This window comes from Tasmannia lanceolata, unplaced genomic scaffold (assembly GCF_043159265.1).
Source record: "Tasmannia lanceolata isolate RefF3 unplaced genomic scaffold, GAP_Taslan_0.1 ptg000012l, whole genome shotgun sequence".
NCBI classification, from domain to species: domain Eukaryota; kingdom Viridiplantae; phylum Streptophyta; class Magnoliopsida; order Canellales; family Winteraceae; genus Tasmannia; species Tasmannia lanceolata.
In genome coordinates this window covers 5,104,893-5,123,288 of record NW_027518689.1, presented here as the reverse complement: position 1 = coordinate 5,123,288, position 18,396 = coordinate 5,104,893, and the positions used below count along the sequence as shown (strand labels likewise).

Below are 18,396 nucleotides of genomic sequence, written 5' to 3'. Positions count from 1 at the left end.
CACATGAAATACTCAGAATTTGATTTCATGAAACTCATCCAATCAGGAAAGAATCCTCGGAAGGCAACTTTTCTTACTAGCTAGGAATCCCATCCTATAAAAAGGACGGTAAGGCTCAATGGTACGGATTTTGAAACCTCTTATAGTTTTCACCGAGCCTTCAGAGAGCTCAGCCTTCGTATATGGTGCTGCTACCGATTTAAGCATCAGAGGGCCTTCCTTGAGTCCAAACTCTAAATGATTGTCTGACCGTTCGTTCGTGCACACAAGTTGCAGATATTCACCTCAAGAGCTAACTCAGCATTAATCCAGACTTTAACAGCAACATAAAGCAACATGGCTAGTATATATTATCACGGGATTTGCTAGTGTCCACCGCAAAAGGCATTTCGTGGATGGCCTGTTGCATGTGAGAGTAGCCACACAGGCTCACTTTTCAGCAGATTTTGTCTTCATTCATGAGGTTGCTGCTCTCACATGCAACAGGCCATCCGCGAAATGCCTTTTGCGATGGACGCTAGCAAATGGGTTATGAAACTTTGAAAATTATAATTTTCACATAAAGAAACATTTCAGGACTAGTTTTTCAATAAAGCAAAACATGCCTCTAAAGAGTCATAGACTCATGCCCCAGTTGCAGCTCTCTTTTTAAAAGCTCATGATGCGCATTTTGACGATATATCACCTACAGTGAATTTTCTATTTGCCTTTCACATTGAGGCCTTGTTTGGCAACCCCGAATAAATATTCCATTCCATGGAATATTAGTGGGAGCCCTTGTGATAGATGGATGGAGAGGGAGAGACTTTAAAGTATGGGAGTGAGGGGAGCATGAAAAGCCACTGAAAATCAGGAATAAAATCCATTTGAAGTAACGTATTATTTTTTACTGTGTTTTAGGAATTTCTCATGCTCTCTCCACTTGTCCCTCGTCAATTTCCTTCCCTCCCTCCTTCTTAGCTCATCTTTACAATTAGGCCCACGAATATTCCTTGTGGAATAAATTTTCATGGTTGCTTATAAATCTAATGGGATTTTGCTTGGGTCCATCGCAGAAGGCGTTTTGCAGAACATCTGTTGCATGTGAGAGCAGCAACTTAGGCTCACTTTTGATGGATTAAATGAATAAGACATAATTTGCTAAAAAGTGAGCGTGTGTCGCCTCATCTTTTACTCTTCTCATCTGGTCTTCCTCTCCGGTGCTTCGTGTTTTGCTTTATTATTGGGATATATCGCCATTATGCTTTTGCTATCAAATGGCCCCGGGCCGTTAGTTGTTTTGTTTTTACTCTTTGATGTATTTTTTCTATTATGGCGCCGTTCTAGTCGGGGTCCGCCTAACCCCAGCTTACTCATAAATAAAAAAAGTGAGCACAAATGGCTTTCTACAAAATTGCCTATAGCAAATCTCTAAATTAATTTCTAACATCACATGTTTGCCAATAAAAATTTTATATTTTTTTTGTTATAATCATCTTTTCTCAAGAAAACCTAAATATTATATTATGGTTACATGTACGGCACGCAAGTGGAGGCCGTTCCAATCCTTGTATCTCACTAACACTTCTCTACATAGAGCGAGATAAAATAAAAGTAAATGATATCAGCACTGCAATGTTTTAAAAAGATGTGCGAAGCATCTTGTCGTTTAGCGAGATAAAATAAAAGTAAATGATATCAGCACTGCAATGTTTTAAAAAGATGTGCGAAGCATCTTGTCGTTTAGTATTTAAAGGTCTTGTAAGAGCCTTTCTAGAACTATAATATCCATCTGACAGCTCTTTAAATAGTAAACAGCAACATGCTTTTGCACATCTTATCAAAACATTGCAATGTTGATATCATTTCCCAAAATAAAATAAAAATATATCCACTCCGAGTGCCTTGATGCCAACGCGGTAGGCATAGTACTCTATATGCATGTACACATGACATGCAATTCGTCTTAAAGCAAACTCCCATGAGCTCTATCTCATGGTCCACGAAAGAAGCTTTACTTGGGTTTTGGATATGGATCAAAAGCTTTTACTATACGTTTCTCTTAGCTCTAGTGGAGGAGTGTCATAATGTCCTTTTCTTTCCTCATTTTTGTCACACTTTTTCTTCACACTTTCGTGACATAAAGGCATGGACCTCTAGTGGAATCCCACTACTTTCTTCTTCTTCCCTCATGGTGGGAGGAAATAAGGAAAAGCATACAATTCCAAGCATCTAGGGACAGAATAAATTCGAAATGGTTCTCTTGTACCCTAAATGAGATAGAATACAATTCCAATAGGCCCCCCTTGTTTGTTGGTTTTGTGTGTGAGCGCGCGCGCGAGAGAGAGAGAGAGAGAGAGAGAGAGAGAGAGGGGCTTTATGTTTTGTGGGTTAGAGAGAGAGAGATGTGAACAGGGAAATTTTCATCATTAATTTCCTTGGTCTAGGGTTAGGTTGTCACTTGTGTACATGTGGAGATAGAGAGAGAGAGAGAGTCGTGGAGAAGGAAAATTTCCACAATTTCCTTGGTCTAGTATTAGGTTGTCACTTGTGGGAGGGACCACACTTGCCAGGTTCGGATTCCGGAATAAGTCAGGTGAAGTAGGTATGCAAAGGGTTTTTTTGGATGTATGGAGATTTTTTTTTAATTATTGGAAAATTACTTCAATTGAAAATAAAATTTTCGGCATTTAGTTAACTCATTTTTAAGGATTTTGTTTCCTAAAAATAATTTCTTTTTGAAAATTACAAACTTATTAGATCATGGGATTTTTTTTTTTCCTTAATTCTTTCTTCATTGAATCTAACAGTGTCTAATAAAGTTGAGGAAATCATGAAACAACTTGGAAAGACATCAATAAATTTTTTCTGTTTAACACTCATGCACAGATGATCTATACAGTACATTAATGGAAAAACGTAGGTCGGGCCTGGTCCCATATTGTTTAAAACACATGTTACAACTGTTGATATATATGCTTATAGAGATTTCATACAATGTGTGCAGAAAGTACAGTGGGCCCACTTCTTACGATGATCCTAACCCTCCGTTTGTAGTGGGTACTGCACATTATAGGATCATCCTATGGAGATGATTTACGGGGGACAACTTATTTATGTTGCGTGTGTGTGTGTATGCAAAAGCAATTTTGTAGCACCCTCTTTTTCGGCAGAGACACTAAGGCCCCCGTTTGGATTGCAAGAAAAAACATTTCTAAAAAGAAAATTTTTTCTTGAGAAAATTTTTTCTTTCCACAATTTAGAGCGAAATGATATGTTTATGGTTAATTTACTTATCTCATAAATTCAAGGTTACCATTGGGTAAACAATCAATGGGTCCGATTGTACACAATCTCGGGTGTGACATAAGTAAATTAGTCCTAAGAAATTCTGCTAAAAATTTGGGTGTGACCCCGGCAAGGCAAGTGTCACGTGGCCATTTCGTCCAGCGCTGTTCGCATGGCCTATGGCCCGTGACTTGGTCTATCAATGTAATATGTAAGACTCATGCCTATGTACATGTTGTAGTGAGGACGTAGTTGGTATTAAAATCCAACCCCGCTCGTCTCGTTGCGTCTTGGAAAGTCGTTGTTTATAGCACCTTTGGTCGCCACTGGTGGTTAAGTGGGTTGGTTGCTAAAGCTCTTTACCCTGAGATCTTGGTTGGCCATCGAGTGGTGCATTGCTAGTGCATATCCTAGCAGGGATTCCATTCTAGTCAACGGGTGATCGGGGACCGTTAGGAGTTGTAGACCTTTTGGCATGATCCTATTGTAACTTGTTCTAGAATCATCAATTCGTGTGCCCTATTGCTTTGTGTGTGTTTGGAAACTTAGCACTCCATTTGTGTTTGTTTTGTAGGTTTGATTCTCATAACTTTGCTAGGCTTACTTGCTTGTTGTGAGGCAATGCAAGTGCCGCACGGACCTCAATCCCAAACCAAAGGTCGTGACACAAGGCTCCGGAAAGCCCTACTCAGGCCTACCCTAAAGACCTGTTTGGATTGCAAGAATTTTCTGGAAAAGTTTGGAAAGGAAATTGTTTCTAAAATTTCCTATTTTTTTACACACGGAAAAAGATAAATTAAACCACGCTGTTCAATTTTTACTTAAGAGGTACCATCAATGTATGATAATATCCCGTGAAATCCACTTGAACCATATCACTTCCCCCTCTAGATCGTGAAAATTAAAAAGAAAAATCCAAGAAACATTATCTGTAGAAATGTTTTTCTTGCAATCCAAATAGGGCCTAACTCTTGACCCAAGACCATTAGTGGGCTTCACTTGAGAAGCCTAAGCTTGAACTCCCAAAGTTTATACTAGCTTTTTGGTTGCTCATACTTTCTGGACTGATATCCACACTACTGTATTTCAATAATGCCACTACATACTTTGATTTACACTTACCCGATTGGATGTTGAAACTTGATACTTGATTAAAAAAAAGTGTAAAACAAAGTGGGTACTGGCATTATCAAAAATCGGTAGTGCAAATATTATTTTATTTATTTTTTTATTTTTTTGGTAGGTAAGATGGGGTTAGGCAAGGTAGTGCGAATATTGTCCATGTATTTATGAATCTAACAATTAGCCCTCTTTTGTGATATTGCCACCCCAGTAGGCGAAACAGCGAAAAGTGGGATGGAAATTTCATTTCGTTTTTCGAACTTATTCCGACAAGGAAAAATACTCTCCATCTCACTCTTTCTCCTTTTAGAGATGATTTTTTTCGCCCCTCTGGCAGATTATGCGCCCCCTTGACGTGAATTTTGTGAAGACTTTTAACGCCAAGTCACGCAATAAGTGGGGCGCATAATCCTACAGGGGGCGGGCGAAACTAAACTATGGTTAAAAAAAAAAACTCCTTCCCAATTTTTCCTTTTTTTGTATTCCCAATCCAATCTCTATATAGAGCTCTTACTAGTCCTTCAATGGCGAAGGAAAAACCCTAGCCATCAACAAATGAGTGCTTTTCAACGTGGAATTTGAGTCGGATTCACGAATCTTTACTAGCATTCGAGTGGCAAAGATTCCACGTATGATTATTCTCCTGCTGGACTCTTGTCGCTATAGTTGGATCTCAAACAAACAATGGCATCCTATTCTTCTCTCAGATTTCTTCTTTTTTCTTCTCTTATTTATTCTCACCTTCACTTCTCAATCTCATCCTCATCTGCTCCTTTAACACTTCTCGTATGGATTTTCAAATCTAGCAAATTCTTTATTTCCCTTCTCGCAGATCTACTTTCCCTCCTTGAAGCACAGATCGATCAACGCAACTGATTTCCTCGATTTAGGTATGACAATGTCTAATTTTTTTAAGGAAATGTTATGTATTTTGATGAGGGCACTCCTCACTTTATTAAAAGTACGGTATGACCCGCACCGTCCATTAGCCTAAATAGGTTGCGCCTCAAATATTATTTCCATAGGTTGATCCTAAGCCTCCGGTTTGAATGTTAGAGGTTTGAACAGGATCAACGTATGAAAATAATTGTTGGGGCACATCCTAGTTAGGCTGTAGCCCATCTAATGGACGGTTTGGATCATCTTATGGTGCAGGCCATACCGTACTTTTAATAAAGTGAGGAGTGCCCTTTATAGTGCTGATAGCATTTCCTTTTTTCTTTTCTTTTTTCATATTTTGAAAGTAATATCATGCATATATTTTTTATTTTATTTCTCTCATTTCCCTGTCCGTTTGAAGCTCTCTTTGGAAATTTCTGTTTTTTCCCTTTTTTTAATAATTTCCTCACTCTACTTTTCTTATGTCGTTTTATTATTTTTTATCTACTCAAAAATGCTAAGTGCAAGAGCAGCTTGATTTGGCTCCATAGATATGGTTTTCGACATTTCAAACCCTTCGATCACAAAATTAAATTTGGACCGTTGATCGATTTTTCTTAACCATTTCTTTGCAAGCCATTGATCAGATGGTTCGAAATCATCATATTGGATCAGATATGCTAATTTCACATGATCTTGAATTTGTTCCATGATCGATGGTTGTGATTTCTCGAGCCATTTTGCCTATCCAAGATGTCCTCACAAGATGAACAGTCTAGATCATAATTTCTCTACCTCTAGGGTCTTGGGTAAAAATGGGAAGTGATATATTCGCTCCTTTTTTTTCACTTGGGACAGCCCTCTCAAGTGTATTTATGACTACTCTTTTACACTGGAGGAGGCTGTCCCACATAAAAAAAAAAAGGGCGAATATAATGCCCTTGTAAAAATATAAGATGGATATGTTTTCATAGTGTTTGATGCGAGAGGTTGTTTCACCTCCACCACAACTACCACAACTAAGTGGTCGCGTCATTTGAAAGTGCCCTTTCACTTTTTGTTAATGGCTGATATTAATCTCATTAAAACATGTTTTTCTAATCTTCTCACTTCCCTAAAGAGTGTAGATGACGCACTTAGACGCCAAGGAGGTGAGGTAAGATTATCCAAATAATAAATTAAGGTGCTGTTTGCATAAGCGGATTTTAGAATCTTGGATTTAATTTCCTGAAAATCCTGGATGGGAGACAACAGAAGAAGGAGACCGTCTGTTTCCCTTCTTTTTAGAATCTTGAATTTTAAGTAAGAAATCTGGGTTTTAAAAATCTCTCCCCCATCCTGATCTTTTCAAAACCTGGAAACATGGGATGATCTCCTATTCTCTTGCTGAAGGAAAGAAGAGCGAGAAATCAGACCAACTGGCCAGTTATTATTTATAGGGCCTAGCTGAGATTGAAACTATAAATGATTTTCTTTTACGGGAGCGATGGAGGATTCCTTGTTGGGCATCACTGTTGATCCCATGTGGTTTACCCGATGACCCAGCACTACTCATTGGCAATTCTATTTGGATTGCAATTAGATAGACCAAAGCCATAAGCACGGCCCAGAGACCAAAACGGTCCCTCGGGTCTAAGAACATATCTAAGGGTCCTATCTAACAGAATTACCTCATCTGAATCCTTGTTTACAAGTTATTCTGTAATGTGATTCTCTCAGTGTGTGATCCAATCATCGCACCCATTTCACCTGCTTCGGGTCAACTACCCCAATGACCTAGATAGGCCACCCCAATGCGTGTATGGAGGCAGGATCGATGCTGGTTGTGTACAGATACATAATGTCCAATCTTAACCCCAACCAGGAACATTCTAGGTCTGAAAAGAACTAGATGGTCATATCTCCATACCACATAACGGGCATCAACCATATGAGCCACATCCACGAAAAGACAAAGGAAGGGAGCTCAAATCCCCATAAAGCCATAAATATGATTTAAAAAGGGAAGTGATATTTACGCCCCTTTTCATCACCAGGGACACCTGGCGCCAGTGTATCAATGACTAAAGGAGGGCTAATGTACTTGACGTCAAAAGAATCCAGTGGCCTTGATTGCCACGTACACTGGCGCTGGGTGTCCCTGGTGATGAAAAGGGGAGTAAATATCACTTGCTTTTGAAAAGTGTCAAATCAACAGTCATATCACTCCCGTTTTTATTTTCTAGACGGGATCCCGTCTTCAAAGTGTATTCCTATACGAAATTTGCATTTAGGATTAATTTGAAATTCTTCTCCCCTCTTTCTCTCTCTCCCTCTCTCTGCCATCCAGAAACAGAAACCTGTTTCCTCAAACATGATTGGTGTAAGGTCCCTATGGAGATACTCAACGATGCACAGTCTATTTAAGCTGGGCCCAACAAATGAATGGTTTGGATCATCCAATGATGTGGGTCTCATTGAGTTTTTTTGGTATACTTGTATGGACACGCAGGAACCATAAAAAAGCTCTTTTAACCATATAAAAACTCTTTTTCAGTAAGCTGGGATGGAACTTACGACCTCAATCTTGAGATACAGAGCCACAACCAATTGAGCTATAAGCACAACCCCTACCATATAAAAACTCTCATATGATGGTACATTGCCTTGCTAGTCTACCTTTTTACTGTGTTATGGCCGCATTTGATTGATTTATCATTCACTTGATAGGCCTGGTTTGAATCTCTTATGATGGCCGGTCATCATCAGATCCTAACATTTGAAACTTTATAACTTTTTTAGTCAACATGAAAGGAAAAAAAATCTAATTATGGGCAACAATTCAACAACTAAATACATTTTTTAATGATAACATTGCATGATTAGTGTGGCTTTTAAGCCATAGAAGATTATAAGTGTGATGCTTCAATCAATGGTAGGACCCAACTATGTCACAGTATGGACGCCCATTGTTTTACATTGAGGTCACACCCTACTAAAGCACTCCTCTATTAAAATATGCATACTTTTTAGGTATGTATTTAAGAGGGTTATGATAAATAAGCCTCTTTTTTAGCTAAAGTGACTGCCTTTAGTGGTTCTATAATTATTTAACTTTTTGGGCTTTCTCCTTTAGTGGTTTTATAAGTAGAGGAATGATAAAGTGAAGGGTAGCCTAGCAAAATTTGAGCCTCAATGGTGCCCCTTAGATCCATTAGATTTGTGTCTCGTGAATGGTTTTCGCAACGGCACCCTTCACTTTAGGCTCCCTTTATAATTATTGAACTTTTTTGCCTTTAGCCATAAAACAATTAAAAGCCGACAAACCTCGTAAATAAGGGGGGTGCATGCGAATCTATCACTCTGAATCCAAAGGGTGTAATTCTAACCTTCTAATTTGAATATAGACATACGGTTCATCGAAAAAGACTACAAATCAGAGGGTTAGAAACTTAGAATCATCCGATGTGGGTGGATTTTGCTCCATGACCCCATACGTAGAAACGCCTAGGCTGTGTTACGTGGATGTTAGCATTGATCTCTCAAGTAATTATCCACATAGTCATTCTCTCACGAGATTTGAGTCTTCTTCTAATTCGCAACATCTTATTAATCCTCGAGCTACCTAAGATCGTAGTCAGAACCAAGGTTTATAGGTCTGATATATTGGCCCTCAGATAATTATATGTCAAGCATATTCTGAACTATTTTCAATATTCCCAAGCATATCGGAAGGATGCCGATACTAATATATGTGCGTCTCCGTGCGCGCGTGTGTTGATGAAAATGGTAATTAAAACCATGGTCAAAACTGATTGTTTTGGTAGCATGTGCTTTTGTGTGTTCTTCCGTAAGGCATAAGTAGGATTAATTTAGAAGGAGAATGAGACGTAGACACGGTTATGTTTAGGCTGTCCCAACTGATATATGGGCCTAGGCCTAAACAACAATTCCCTACAATACAAAGCACCATCCAACTGATATATGGGCCTAAGCCTAAACAACAATTGCCCTGAAGGGCTTTTAGAACAATGTATTTTTTTTGTCTTTCGATACTTTTAAGGGTGAATTGTATATTACCCTCACACCAATTATGTTTGTGCATTGGAATGAATTAGCAAGGCTAGTAGCTTAACAACCGTCCTAAAGTTGTCATGTTTACTAGAGTAGATGTAGGACTACTCCTGATGCCCTAAAATATTTTCTGAGAGGCTAAAGCACATAGATACATTGGCACATCATATAGCTTTTCTCCAGTTAAATTAGTGAGAGGGAACCCTTTTGAGTGTTAAGGATTACCAGAAATCTATTTTGGAGAATTTATATGGTGGCCGACCTTCAAACAACAAGGGCAGAGAGAGAAAAAACTCTCCCCCTTGATTTTTGATCCAGGTCAAACCCTATTTTTTTACTTTCCCCTAATAAAAAATCAAGAGGGTTGATATTTTCTCTCTCCGCCCTTTATATGTAAAGGGCGGCCACCATATAATTTCTCATCTATTTTGATCCTTTCTGTTTGGATGAACGTGAAGTAGGAGTACAAGGAAAGCAAAGTGATGTCATTTTCCAAATAAAAACAAAGTAGATGCAAAAATTCTGTTTAATCTCCCTTTAAACTCAAAAGGTTATTATTTGAGCAGTGCATGGCAACCAAACATCCCTAATAGAGGGAACATAACGTTATATCACTTTCCTTTCCCAAAAAAACACTATCTTGGTGGGAATTATAAATTATATTGGACTGAAGGAAAACACAGGGTAATATGATGATTTTAATACTCTGTGGAATGACAACTATAACACTGAGTGTAATTCATTATAGAGAAAAGGGTGAGAAAAAGATATCACATACATTATTGGTGCAATCGTTGGACTCTCATTTCTCAAATGGTTTATAAAGTGCTCCACAATTCACCCTTGGAAGTATCAAAAGACAAAACTACATAGTTTGTAAAGCCCATCAGGCATTATTGTCATTTTATTTTTACTTCATTTTCTTCTCTCACATCTTTCATGCTAGTTCTTTATGATGTGACGCCAACACACTTAAGTTCCCTTGTGTTCTACCAAAGCTATATAGGGTGTGGCTCTTTGGCGTAAAGTCATGGGTTTGCTCCCTAGTGACGAGCGTTCGAATCCCCCCTTGCTTACCCGATGCGCGTGGTTTCCAGGTGATTGTACGCATCCGTAGGGAAATAGTCCTACCCCCGAAGGGGGTGAGGACACCCTTCGTTACCAAAAAAAAAAAAAAAAAAAGAATCTATATAGCCCATACCATTACCACTAGTCCTTTAGGGGAGATGATGAAAACAATCCTTTGTTTTAGAAGGAATGCTCACTTTAGTTGTCATAACTAATTACTAAAGCAAGAAAAAGATGAAGGCTTTGGTCTTACACAAGCCACTTTAACCAAAAGGCCATAAAGCCACCAAAAGAGGCTTCCCTAATGTTAAAATAGTCATAAAACCAGCAAAAGGGACTTCCCTAGTAACTTATAGGGCACATTTATCATCATCCTGACAACTTGTGTTTTCTTTGCAAGGGGCCAACAGTCATCTATAACAATTTCTCCATGGGAAATGATATCTGCCCCAAGTGTTTCCCTAAACATGCGCTCCACTTATTTGTCATGCAGTATTTAAAGGGTTTAAAGAGCTTTTTGAGAACCGTAATATCCAAATCCCTTTAAACACTACACGACAAACAAGTTGAGCGCTTATTTATCGAAACACCTTGGCGCAGATATCATTTCTGTTTCTCCATATCTTATTTCATGAAAAGGGTTATGAGATTGCCACCCCTGAGGCATTCCACATCTTTTGCTTGTCTTTTCTTGAAAATTACTGTATTTCCACCACTTTTGTTTTTCTTTCCTTACTTCAGGTCAAGACAAACAAAAGGGGTGGAAATAATATGTACCCACCCCTTTTCCTCTTGAAAATCTTCGTATAATGGGGAATTAATATGATGCCCGACCGTCAAAATGACAAGGCAAACCACCTAGCCCTTGTTACTTTGACGGTCATGCATCATATAAAAACTCTTAAAATAATATAAGACTTTGACCTTAACCCTAGTGGTTACTTAAGCTCTTAAACTTTCCCCATTGTCAGCTTCAAGTTTCTGTATTTTCATATCTCCTCACTGAATGTCCTCTTCTTCTTTTTGCATGGTTTCACGTTTTGATCAGTGTTGGGCTTACTATCATTGACAAATCCCTTACAAGTGGCATTTAAAAGCTTCTGGTAAGAAACCCATGCCAAAAATCTATCACCCATATAAAACAAAAGTCAGACGTCTGATGTTCCTCTTCTTCCCTTTGCATTTTCAGATCCACCATGAATGCTTTAGCTGCAACCAGCAGGAACTTCAAACAGGCAGCTCGGCTTCTGGGTTTGGACCCAAAGCTTGAAAGGAGTTTACTCATCCCTTTTAGAGAGATCAAGGTAAGGACAAACAATCATACCTTCTTGTTTTCTCTTGAAGATTTGTGTACTTGGGTTTTTTCTGAGAGTCAGGGTTATGTCCTTTTCTGCCTTGGTTTTACCAAAATACCCCAGATGAACTCCTGGACAGTGGGGTTTTCCCCTTTATCCCAGTAAAAGAGCCCCTTTTTACTCTTCCAAAGAGAAATGATTGGGATGCTTTTGGAATTTTTCTTGAGAAAACCAGAGGTCTCTAAGGCGTTTTGCTTTGCCATATTCATGAGTTGACCAACTGAAGGGACTGCTTGATTCAGTCTCAGGTTTCTCTCTTCATAAGTGAGTTGTCTTCTCAAACCCTATTAGATGTTTATGACATTTTATTGTGATTTTGTGAATCACTTTCAAGCCGTTTGGATACATGGATTTTATAATCCAGTATTGTAAAATCCTGGATTTTAAGAGCTAAAACCTGGATTTTACGAAGAAAGGTTTTAGCTTGTAAAATCCAGGATTTGACAATCCTGGATTATAAAATCCATGTATCCAAACGGCTTATTTCAGTATGGTTAGTTTATAAATGGATTCCATTAAAACAGAGCAAAGGATTGCACCTGTGAGTATTGTTTGTAGCATAATTTTCAAGAAATTCAGACTAGGATTCTCTATTTTGACTAGGCAGTTTATGCAAGATTGGTTAGGTGGATTATTTACTCATCGAGATTTTATGGAATCAGACTCTTGGAGTGAGTGGTACTTGGGCCTTCTCAAACTGGGTCAATTAGCCAAGTTCAGAGTCTATCAATGTGATCTTGAACATTATTGGTTTCAAACAGAAAGTTCCTCAGTCTTTTTATTTCAAACGCATTTATGAGTCCAAGCATTCTTATTGGATTCAAGCAGAACGTGCTGTGTCATTGCTAGGTGGCAAGCAATCTTTTGCCTATTTGTAAACATGTATTTGAAGAATATGAGGCATTTGGGATGATTTACAGGGTGTTTTCTAGTTATTTTTCTTTTCTGATTGACCTAAAACTTTGTTTTACCAACCTTTTACATCGATTGGAACAGTCCCTTAAAGTATCTTCTAATGTAGACATTGCTTTTCTGCTTTGCTTTACTGATTACACTTGAATTGAATTCAATTTCAGGTTGAATGCACTATTCCCAAAGATGACGGCACTTTAGCATCTTTTGTTGGCTTCAGGGTGCAACATGATAACGCTAGAGGGCCTATGAAAGGAGGGATTAGATATCACCCAGAGGTCGGTCGTGTTTCCGGTATCTGGAGTATAAGAATTTTGTTTTTATCATTTGGAAGTGGCATTTTAATGATCTTCTGTACTTCTGTTTGGCATTTTATCATGCTAAGAAGTAGGGAAGCTCTTTCATGTTGCCTCAATCAAAAAGATATACTCTCAGGAGTGCATGAATATTCATTTTTTCGCAAATCATATTGATGCTGCAGAAATCCCATCTCTCTATCTGACATCATGGAAAAATATCCTTTATTATATTCTTACCTATTTTGAGATGGATAAGAAAAACAAAGTGTTGAATCAAGCTTTTTTTTCTAATTTAAGATGAAAAAAAAACTAGAATTCAGACTGTAGTGATCAGTTTTTGCTAGCTTTCGGTCATGAACTCTGTGAAAATGCAGGTTGACCCAGATGAGGTGAATGCTTTAGCACAACTAATGACATGGAAGACTGCAGTAGCAAATATTCCTTATGGAGGAGCGAAAGGGGGAATAGGTTGTGATCCAGGGGAATTAAGCATCTCCGAGCTAGAGCGACTTACCAGAGTTTTCACACAAAAGATACACGATCTAATCGGAGTTCACACCGATGTTCCAGCACCTGATATGGGAACAAACCCACAGGTTGGTTTCCTGAAAATAATAGATTTCTTTGTTTATGATGGTTAGTTATCAGTGCAATTAGTTGAATAAATTTGATTTTTTAATATTTTTGCTTGTTGGAACCATATAACAGACAATGGCTTGGATACTGGATGAGTACTCGAAATTTCATGGCTACTCACCTGCTGTAGTGACTGGAAAACCTGTTGTGAGTATTATATACTGGAAGTCTCTGCATTCTCGTAATAGGTAACAGATGTACTTTGAAATTATGATTTAGAATTTGTACTTAATTGCTGATTATATGACTACTCTAGTTGATTCATGGTGACACCGATTTTTATTTTTCTCTGCATGATTTTATTTATGAGAGTTTGAACTTCCATGGATAAATAACGAATGATTACCTCTTTAATTGGGGGGATTTTCTGGGGCTTTCAGCGCTGATTTCCTCTTTAATTGTGAATATTTTATGGGGCTTTCAGCGCATGGGTGTTTACAAATTATTTTTAAAATTACTTTATAGCCTGTGTGGACAGATGATCAGTGATACATGATCGGAATCTGTACGATATTCGTTACCATTATTTTATTGATGACATGAGTTTAAATTTTTGTAATTATTATGCTTAATATTGTAGGTTTGTAGAGACTAAAATTCTAAGTTCCCTTTTAGTAGAGCCCCGTTTATGTCAGATTTGAAATTGAGAGCTGACAGCACTCCTTAGTTTTGGTGTTGTCAGTCCTCTCTCTTTAGTTTACACTTTTGTAGTTGGCTTACAAGTCCAAACAAACTATCAACATCCAATTAAAGATGTTTAAATAGAGAGCTGCCAATATCCCAAAAAGGTTTGTCGGGATTATCTACCTCTAGAATTTTGTGATTTATTCATTTGCCCAGTTTGTAAGATTTTCACAAATTTCTAAAAACCTTTGGCCTTGTGCTGATTTAGTAGTAACTGTGTATCTACTTTGTTAGTATGGCTTGACAATACCAATATCCTATATGTTAGGATCTTGGTGGATCTCTGGGCAGAGATGCAGCTACGGGAAGAGGGGTTCTCTTTGCAACACAGGCCCTGCTTGCAGAGTATGGAAAGAGCATATCTGACCAACGATTTGTGATACAGGTTAGCATCCTCCATCTCTTTTTTTACTACTCAGTACTCACTGTTCCTCTCTCCTAAGATTCCCTTCATAGTTCACCCTATATATAAGATTAATAATAATAATAAAATATAATCATGATCATCTGAGAGAAACATGTGCTTTGCCTCAGACCAAGTGCCAAACAGCCAAAGCACTCAAATTTGAAGCACTTAGGTGCATCTTGAATTAATCCACTTCCAAATCACTAGATTTCTCATCTAATTCAGCGTCAACAATGTCTTTTGATCAAAAGTTTTGGATTCCTCGGAAGACCTCTCCCATTAGTCTACACCATTGACCCAGAACTGAAACTCTTACTTCCATTTCCATGGAGTGATCATATGAAATTAGAAGATGAATCCTTCTGCAAGTAAAAATTGGATACTGCCTTAGATAGATAATCGCAACCTTCAAGCCGCCAATAAAGGAGTCACAACTCTTGTAAGTGGCGATGATTTTGACTGTGTTTCACTACATAAAATTAATCAAATGTCAAGGTATTTCAAGAGAAAAATAAAAATATGAAGGAAAAAGAACAAAAGTAACAAAATACAAACTATTATAATTCACATTGTTATTTGTTCTTATGAGTAATATCGTATTTCTTTCAAAATTTCAGGGATTCGGGAATGTTGGTTCTTGGGCAGCCCAACTCATCAGTGAAAATGGTGGGAAAATTGTTGCAGTCAGTGACATTACAGGAGCTTTGAAAAACAGCAAGGGTCTTGACATACAAAGACTACTCAAACATTCCCAAGAGAATCGTGGGATCAAAGGTTTCGATGGTGGAGACCCAGTTGATCCCAATTCCTTGTTGGTCGAAGACTGTGATGTGCTCATTCCAGCAGCCCTTGGTGGAGTGATCAACAGGTTTTTTCCTCACCAACTCTTCTTGATTGATTCTCTGGATACACCAAACAACTAAGATAATTGTGTAGTTCAGGAAAATCCCATTTTTGGGGCATCATCTCTTAATTCTTTTTGGGTTGATGAAATTACATGAGATGGAATTAATTTTTGCAGGCTTTTGAAATGACTAGTTTTTCAGAACTACTAAAATGTCCCTATTACCAAGCCTTTGATAATTTGCAAAACCTTTTCCATTTTGTTGAAGGGAAAATGCAAATGAAATCAAGGCCAAGTTTATTATTGAGGCAGCAAATCATCCCACCGACCCCGAGGCCGATGAGGTGAGCTTTGAATACTTTAAATACTTCATCAAGAAGATATTAATAGAAGGAATTTGTTAGATAAAAAATTTGATCCTTTTCTCTATTTCCAGATCTTATCAAAGAAAGGTGTTATCATCCTGCCAGACATACTTGCAAATTCAGGGGGAGTTACTGTGAGCTATTTTGAGTGGGTTCAGGTAAATGCCTCCAAGTTAATTCTGATTTATGGAAATATTTCTTCATCATCGCAGATTTATTTAAAATTTGTATCATTCCCTCATTTGAGAGGATGAGCCTTGGTGCAATGGTAAGGTTGCTCCATTGTGACCTGGTGGTCACGGGTTCGAGTCACGGAAACAGCCTCTCTGCAAAGCAGGGGTAAAGCTGCGTACATCTAGCCCTCCCCAGACCCCGCAATGGAGGGAGCCTCGTGCACTGGGCCGCCCTTCTTCTTCTTCTTCTTTTTTATCATTCCTCATCTGCTTATTGCAGTACTTTATTTCTTTCCAATTCTCTTTATTTCTTTCCAATTCTCCGCAATGGAGGGAGCCTCGTGCACTGGACCAGGTGTTAGTCGTCTTTGTTTCATTATAATAAAAATGCATAGTAAAATTCTGATCTTTTGGTAAATGCCTCCCCATTTATTCTGATTTATGGAAAAAAATTCATGATCACATGTTTTATTTAAAAATTTTATCATTTTTCATCTGCTTACTAGGTTGGGACAAAGGCTTAGTTGAGTTGAGTTGAGTTATTGCAATACTTGATTTCTTATCAATGCTCCTCATCTGTTTCAGTCTTCTTTATTTCATTATAATAAAGAAGCATAGTAAAATTCTTCTTAAAAGATCATATAATTTGGAAATTTGAATTTAAACTTTTCCAAGTAAATGATGTATAACCATAATTCAATCAACTTCAACACCAAGCTTTGATTTTTTTTTTCTCTGTATATTCTTCGCAGAACATCCAAGGCTTCATGTGGGATGAAGAGAAAGTAAACAACGAGCTGAAAACGTATATGACAAAAGGCTTCAAAAATGTGAAGGAGATGTGTAAGACCCACAACTGTGATCTCCGCATGGGAGCGTTCACCCTCGGAGTAAACCGAGTCGCTCGGGCAACTGTTCTCAGAGGCTGGGAAGCCTGAGATGGTTATGAGTGTTCTATGTTCTTCCTTTTTTTCTTACTGTTGGCAAAATAATTTCCATGATGTTTTCCACCTCAAGAAAAGAACATGGGTTTTTCTATTTACGTTCCCTTCATGTAGTTTTATTCCCAGGTTGTACTTGTTTTCTACAGTTTTCCTCTCTTGCATGGTAAAACCAAATTAAGAGTAGCAAAAATAATTGAGATTTCTTTCTTTCTGGTATGACTTGTTCCCATGGTTGATGAATATGGTTCTGATGATGTTACAGGGCAAGCAGGAAATGGACTCAAAACTTGTGATGGAAATCATACACCTTTCCCCCTGTGTGCAAATCAATTAAGAAAATACCATATAGAGTAAGTATTGACATTGCTACGAATGGACCTATAAAAATTAAAAAAACAAGTGGGATTGACTTACTAATATTGGGATTAGAACGACCTTCTCTAGCCAAAGTTAATGAAGCTAGAGGATAACATCAAGAGAAAAGTGAGCAACTCTTGGATTTTGAATAGGGGATTTGCTAGTGTCCATAGCAGAGGGCATTTTTAGGATGGTATGTTGCATGTGAGAGCAGCCACCTCGTGAATGAAGACAAAATCTTCTGAAAATGGAGCCTTTTGGCTGCTGGCACATCTAACAGACCATCTGTGAAATGGCTTCTGTGATGGACGCTAGCAAATCCCTTTTGAATAAGAAACAAGGTGTAGCAATTCTCGCCTTCAATTGAGGTATGTCGGCAGTATGTCATGCTCAGGTGCCGTTGCTTCATATGAATCAATTTTTTAGATTTATATCTATTCTAACAAATCGAAGAACAATAATATTCACACCAGGAAGTCCTTACTAGTGTTAAACTGAGGGCTTATTGGTTAATGTTGATAACCATTTCACAAAAAAGAGAGAGAAGAAAGGAAAATAAAGGAGTTTGAGGACTTGCTAGGCTGAAAACTCGAAAAGTGGCTTAGAAAAAAGTTATTAGTCAATGGTTACGAATTCAAAAACCTGGAAGTTGGAATGAAAAGTAAAGAAGAAAAAATGCGACGGTTTATTACCTGAGAAATTATATGATGCCCGACCGTCAAAATAAAGCGCGGAGAGAGACAAACCCTCTCTCCCTTGATTTTTATCCAAGGGAAAGCACCGTTTTTAACAAAAACTAAGGCCGCAGGTTTTGTCTCCTTCCGCCCTTTACATTTTGACGGTCGGGCATCATATAATTTCTCTTATTACCTTTTCTATTATTGTTTTAATTGTTTTTATCGTACTAAAATTGAGATTAGCGAAGGATATTTCCCTCACAGAAACAATTATTTCAAAAAAAAAAAAAAAAACATCAGCGCAGTCACCACAGACCTTTAGCGACGCTATATATTGGGACAGGTGTTTTCCCTT

General features: G+C 38.0%; 1 protein-coding gene across 3 annotated transcripts; it reads left to right on the top strand.

Moving 5' to 3' along the window:
- The first annotated feature begins 4,921 nt into the window (after nt 1-4,921).
- LOC143887586 (glutamate dehydrogenase 1, mitochondrial) lies at nt 4,922-17,223 on the top strand. 3 transcript variants are annotated; one of them, XM_077391670.1, is made up of 12 exons: nt 4,922-5,018; nt 5,222-5,279; nt 11,438-11,492; nt 11,579-11,693; nt 12,821-12,934; nt 13,330-13,551; nt 13,664-13,738; nt 14,544-14,660; nt 15,299-15,549; nt 15,794-15,869; nt 15,962-16,048; nt 16,816-17,223. In XM_077391670.1, exons 4-12 carry the CDS (start codon nt 11,586-11,588, stop codon nt 16,999-17,001), a joined length of 1,236 nt encoding a protein of 411 aa, XP_077247785.1. In that variant the 5' UTR covers nt 4,922-5,018; nt 5,222-5,279; nt 11,438-11,492; nt 11,579-11,585; the 3' UTR covers nt 17,002-17,223. The 3 variants fall into 3 exon arrangements, with proteins under 3 accessions (XP_077247785.1, XP_077247787.1, XP_077247786.1); XM_077391672.1 differs by lacking the exons at nt 4,922-5,018; nt 5,222-5,279; nt 11,438-11,492; nt 11,579-11,693 and adding an exon at nt 11,870-12,008; XM_077391671.1 differs by lacking the exons at nt 4,922-5,018; nt 5,222-5,279; nt 11,438-11,492; nt 11,579-11,693 and adding an exon at nt 12,235-12,285.
- Nucleotides 17,224-18,396: the final 1,173 nt, after the last annotated feature.